Below are 6,074 nucleotides of genomic sequence, written 5' to 3'. Positions count from 1 at the left end.
GGCTTTGAACCTCGAGGTCAGCAGTTTGAAACCTCCAGCCACCCCTGGGGAGACGGATCAGACAGTCTGGGCGCTTGGTTAAGCTCTGCCCTGTGGGGTCGCCGTGATTCGATGGGAGTGAGACGGAGTTGAAATGAACTCGAGGGCAAGTTTGCTTGGTTTTGTTCCCCACCCACACTGAGATGACTAGGAGAAAAGTTACCTGGTGATCTACTTCAAAACCTTGAAGACCGGTCAATGGGGATTGTGCACCAGGAGTCGGGCGCCTTTAAGGCCACTCATACTTTGAAGCCAAGCCTCGCAGAGGGCACAGTGTGCCCGCAGATCCCAGCAGTTAGACACATCATGCAAGTGTTGCCTGGCCTTAACTAGCACGCAGTAGGCGCTCCAGTAAGGGCACACCTTCCTCGCGCAGACACAAGAGCGCCCTCCAGACCAGCGAGTCCCAGCGGCCAGCCCAGACTGAAACACGTAGAAGCCCGGGCGGACAGGGCGGGGTCTATGCAAATAGCCCGCGCGGAGGCGGCGGATTGGCTGGCGCGGTTGGGGCGGGGCGGGGCGCCGAGGGCCCAGTGCAGGCGGGGCGCGGCGGAGAGCCGCGGAGCCCGAGCCTGGACTAGCGGCGGCTGGTCATCGGGGCGATGCGTGCGCTTGGGGTCCTGCTGTCCCTCGGCTGCCTGCAGCTCGGCTCAGGTACGCAGGATGCGAGGAGGGCGCCCTACCCGGGCTGCCTGGACCCCGACCCCTCCGGGAAACCCAGGGAGCGGGGATAAGGATGAGCGTCATTGTAGACTTTATTCGCTCCAGGGGTAGACAGCCACCAGGTCCTGTGCAGGTGCTGCACACGCAGGGATCGGTATTAATAATAGTGACAATAAGAACAAGAATAGCAAACGGTCATTGTGTTTCTCCACCGCCCGTGGGCAGCAGTCCTGTGACAGGCGCTGGGAGGGCACAGGCAAGGACTGCGGCATAGCAGATGGGCCTAGGCTGGAGAGGGAGCAGGGGCCACCTGCACGGACCGCCTGGCGTCAATGTGTGCGCGCGGATCCAGAGCAGGTGGCAAAGGGACTTGCAGAGAGTGAGGCTGGACTTCACTGTCGCTTCAGAGAGGTCCAGGCCCAGAGGGCAGTGGCCAGAGCAGGCATGGTACAGTGAGGGAGTCGATCACAGCTTAGGGGCCGTGGGCGGGTCATGGGGCCTTGAGTAGGGTTCAGGTGAAGAGGGTGGGGGATGGCATGGCTGGGCTGATGGGGGCAGAGGTGCTTTGAGGTAGGGGTGTGGATGGGAGCAGCTGGGCTGGCCTGACCCCTTTCTAGCAGATAGTTGGGTGGCTTAGGGCTACTGCTTCCCCCTGAGACCAGCTCCCAAGGTGTCCCCTGTGCCTGGGATACAGCAGGAGCTCAAGAACAGCACACCGCCATGCTGGCGTTTGCCTGGGCAGACGTGCCTGTGAGGGTGTACGTTTCCGCCAGGCTCTCAGCACCCATCCTCATTGCCCCCTCCAGCCGTGGACCTCCAGCCCCAGCTGGCCAGTGTGACTTTTGCCACCAACAACCCCACGCTCACCACCGTGGCCCTGGAGAAGCCACTCTGCATGTTTGACAGCTCTGCCGCCCTGGTTGGTAACTACGAGGTCTACCTGTATGTCCTGGCCGAGTCAGGTAAGGAGCCAGCAGGTGCTCAAGAACTGCCTGCCCACAGCCACGTGGGCAGTGTGAATGGGCAGAGGGGCCTTGGGGTACAGATGGTACCATCCATCTCTTGGCCAGGGGCTGCTCCTGTCCACAGGGAAGGAGGCAGGGAGGGATGGGGGTGGGAAGGGGATGCCCTACACCTGCAGGTGCAGACCCCTCTCAGCACACCAGCACACACCAGTGGCTGATCTGCCATAGCCCTGGGCCAAGTGCTAGGGCCACACACCTGTCCTGCCCTGGAGGGGCATCTCTTGGTGAAGATAATAGCGCCTGTTTTGTCGTTAGCTGCCAGCAAGTCAATTCTTACTCACAGCCTTAGGGATAATATTTGTAACCACACTGCAAGTGGGAAGGTCTGGTGGCACCGAAGGTATGCATTGGGTTGCTGACTGCAAGGCCAGCAGTTTGAAGCCACCCACTGCTCCATGGGAGATAGATGAAGTTTCCTACTCCTTTAAAGAATTACAGTCTTGGAAACTCACGGGGGCAGTTCTAAGCTGTCCTATAGGGTCACCAAGAGTCAGCATCGACTTGATGGCAGTGAGTTTTTGAGTTTTAAGGGGCTTATAACTATTAACAAGCTGATGTTACATCAACTCTGGCCCAAGAGGACCCCCACCTGTGTCAGAGCAGAACCTCGTCCATAGGATGTCCAGCGACTGTGTTCTTGGAAATAGATCACCAGGCCTTTATTCCGAGGTGCCCCTGGGTGGACTGGAGCCTCTATCCGTTGGGTTAGCAGCTGAGCACGATCCCAATTGCAGAGACGGGCATCAGGGCCCCGAGGCCTAGACTACCTCACGGGGACTCCCAGAGCTGGAATTTGAATCCAGATCTCTCAGGTGGTCCTGCAACTCAAGTCCTTTCCCAGGTGGTCCCAGATCAGTGTTTGCAATGGCAATCCCTGTGCACAACTGGACCTTGAAAAGAAGTACGGCTAAATCGCCTTTAAAATGAGTTGTGTAACCACAATCAGTTCCAGTCCTCTCTCCCCACTCATGCATTCATTGTTTCCTCACAAAATCCCCTCACCCTCCCTATCTTCCACCCCCCCATCCCTACATCCCCTATAAACCCTTTCATCAGTTATTATCTCTATGTATCTACCCCTGAGCTTCACAGATTGGGAAACCCAACAGAAGTGATAAAAATCAGAAAACAAAATAGTGGTAAGGTTAAAATAATAATAAGATAGATGTACAAATAATGAGTCAGAGGGAAGAGTCACCATCAATATTTAAAAAGAAGGATGGCGAGACTTTGTCTTACACACGTTGGACGTGTTGTCAGGAGAGCCCTGACAGAGGCCTGGAAACGGACATCATGCTTGGTAGAGTGGAGTGGCAGTGAAGGAGGTGGAGATGGATGGGCACAGTGGCTGCATTGATGAGCTCAGGCATAGGAACAGTGTGAGGATGGCACAGGACCGCGTATTTTTCCGTTTTGTTGTGCAGAGGGTTGTTATGGGTTGGAGCTGACTCAATGGCATCTCACAACAGCACCCTTAAATCAGTGCCATCACCACGCCCATCTTTCCCCTTGCTCCTGGTAACCACTAGTAAACTTCGCTCTCTATCATTTGCCTTTTATTCTCTCGTTAGGTAAGTCCTAAATCATTTTGTATTTGGTTTTTGTGTATGGTGTGAGGCAGGGGTCCCATTTTGTTTTTCTGCATGCGGAAATCCAATTTCCCCAGCACTAGTTATTGGGCAGCTTCTTCTTTCCCCCACCAAATGGACTTAAGACCCTTGTGGAAAATCGGTTGACCAGGTATGTGTGGGTTTATGTCTGGACTCTCCATTCTATTCCATAGTTCTGTGTGTCTATGGTTATACCAGTGGCAGCCTGCTTTGCTCACTGTGGCTGTACAAACCAGCTCACTGTCATTCAGTCCACTTCAGCTCTAAGCGACCCTATGGAACAGAATAAAACCATTCTGATAGGTTTCTAAGCCTGTAAGTCTTTCCAGGAGTAGACAACCTCATCTTTCTCCCAAAGAACAGCTGGTGGTTTTGAACTGCTGACCTTGTGCTTAGCAATCCACTATGCCACCAGGGCTACGGTATGCTTTCAAATCAGGACATGTGAGTCCTCCTACTTCATTCTTCTCTTGCAGCATTGCTTCAACTAGTCATAGACTCCGGCCCTCCATGTAAAGTTGAGGCTTGGTTTCTCTATTAGGGTTAGGGAGTGTGTGAAGACAGACCGAGGGAGTGGCTCCTTACTGAGGCAGCCAGGACCTCACTTCCGCATTGCCCTTGCAGCCAGCTCCGGGAACGTCTCTGTGCAGGATGGCAGCGGTGTCCCCCTGAGCGCCACGTTCAGGCAAACGGAGGGCGGGCGGACAGGCCCCTACAAGGCTGCGGCTTTTGACCTGCAGCCCTGCGGTGATCTGCCCAGCCTGGAAGCCATCGGGGATGTGTCTCAGGCCTCGGAGATCCTGAATGCGTACCTGGTCAGGGTGGGTGGCAACCGCACCTGCTTATTGGACCCCAACTTCCAGGGCCTCTGCAACCCACCCCTGTCGGCGGCTACAGAATACAGGTGGGTCTGAACAGCTGTGAGGGCAGCCTGGAGTGGGCACCTGAGCTACTGTAATGCTCTGTCATTGCCACCTTGAAAGGTTGAACCAGTTGGGGACAAGGAGGCCCATTTTCATTGCCTGGGGCCCTGGCGGTGATGTAGTCTCACCATATGTGTCTCTGTCCCCCAGGCAAACCCTTCACTTTAGAGAAAGGTGACTGTTCCAAAGAGGGGCAGGCCCCTGAGCTGAAGCCCTGAGGACTGTCTTCCCCACTCCCGCACTCCCTGTTGTTCCCCACCCCCACCTCAGCGGCCAATTCATCTCCACACATAGTTCCTGAGGTTTTCCTCTGTGAGGAATCACACTGCATTAAGGAGTCCTGTTGCCATAGTACTTAAGCACTCAACTGCTAGCTGAAGGGTTAGTGGTTCAAACCCACCAGCCTCCCTGCAAGAGAAAGATGAGGCAATCTGCTTCCCGTGAAGACTAAAAAACATAAACCCGCTAACTCACTGCCACCGAGTCAATTCTGATTCATAATGACCAGATAGGGCAGGGTAGAGCTGCCTCTGTGGGCTTCCAAGACAGTAACTCTTTACAGGAGTAGAAAGCCTCATCTTTCTCCCTCGGAGCGGCTGGCGGTTTCAGACTGCTGACCTTCCAGGTAGCAGCACAATTCATAACTCACTGTGCCGCCATGGCAACCTGGGAGGCCCAGGCTCAGGTGTTTGAGTTTCCTGCATTTAGAGTGTAATCCTTGTCCAGGGGCAGCGGGAGTGGGAAGGATATTATTTCTGTGTTGTTGTTCAGGTCCTCATTATGCTACCAAGCATTTGGCGTGGAATGAAAGCCAACCCACCGAACCCACTCCCATCGAGTCGATTCCAACTCAGCCCTCCTATAGGACAGAGTAGAACTGCTCCCTGGGGTTTCCAAGACTAAATCTGTATAGGAGCAGACAGCCTCATCTTTCTCCCATGGGGCAGAGCATGGATTTGAACTGCTGCCCTTGCGGTGAGCAGCCCAATTGGTAACTTGTGGATCCCCAGAGCCTCTCTGTCTGGGTAAGGTGGAAGGTAAAAATGCTAGGAGAACAAAAGTATTAATACTCAACAAGCAGACACTGTCCTCCCCAGGCTAAATATATGATGGGGGTACAGGGGCTCCGAGGGGAGAGGGGAGCGGCGGGCCCTGGTTCTGAAGGCTTCCTGGGTGAGGAGGGGTCTAGGCTGGGGAAAGGGTCCAGGTGGTCAACCATGTGCAGCAGCCATGCTGAGGTCCAGCATCACCCTGATGGTACCACCTGCCCCGCCCCCCCCATTCCTCCAGCTGGGGCGCAGGGCAGAAGTCACCCCCACTCTGTCCCCTTCCAGGTTCAAGTACGTCCTGGTCAATATGTCCACAGGCTTGGTACAGGACCAGACCCTCTGGTCGGACCCCATCCGTACCAGCCGGCGTAAGTGTCTGGGGAGAGGAGGGCAGGGTGGGGGCACCAGCAGAGGAACTGGTGAAGACAGAGGTGGTGCAGACGACATGGGGACAAAGACTCACAAAGTCAGGCATGGAAGTCTCCCCAACAAAACCCTCAGCCCACTGGGCCCCCACATCAAACGCACCTGGAAACAGCTCAGCCCAGAGCGCCTTTCTCCCTCCCGCCCTCTCTTTCCTGAGGATCCAGGCGCTCTCCAGAGCAGGTGGGAGACCTGGAGTCCAAGCCCACTGGGCCTTCCATTCTTTAGGGAACACTGTCACCCGACCAATCCACTGCCATTGTAACCTCTCCAAACACCCAGCAGCACCAAGTCCTCCTGTAGAAAAGGCCACCACAGAATGGGGACCAGAGGTGATAAGGG

The 6,074-nt window shown here is 55.3% G+C and overlaps 1 protein-coding gene across 1 annotated transcript in view; it reads left to right on the top strand.

Annotated features, from left to right (window-relative positions):
- The first annotated feature begins 623 nt into the window (after positions 1–623).
- Positions 624–6,074, top strand: part of UPK3A (uroplakin 3A) — a 23,926-nt gene continuing 18,475 nt past the window's right edge. The window contains exons 1-4 of the mRNA XM_004700639.2: positions 624–693; positions 1,509–1,664; positions 3,962–4,241; positions 5,595–5,677. Coding sequence (XP_004700696.1) covers positions 642–693; positions 1,509–1,664; positions 3,962–4,241; positions 5,595–5,677 — 571 coding nt within the window. The 5' untranslated portion in view covers positions 624–641. The remainder of the gene's footprint in view (positions 694–1,508; positions 1,665–3,961; positions 4,242–5,594; positions 5,678–6,074) is intronic.

Source organism: Echinops telfairi, unplaced genomic scaffold (genome assembly GCF_000313985.2).
Source record: "Echinops telfairi isolate 266 unplaced genomic scaffold, ASM31398v2 ScPeMD7_2;HRSCAF=8, whole genome shotgun sequence".
In the NCBI taxonomy this organism is placed as follows: domain Eukaryota; kingdom Metazoa; phylum Chordata; class Mammalia; order Afrosoricida; family Tenrecidae; genus Echinops; species Echinops telfairi.
This window is presented reverse-complemented; position numbering and strand designations above follow the sequence as displayed.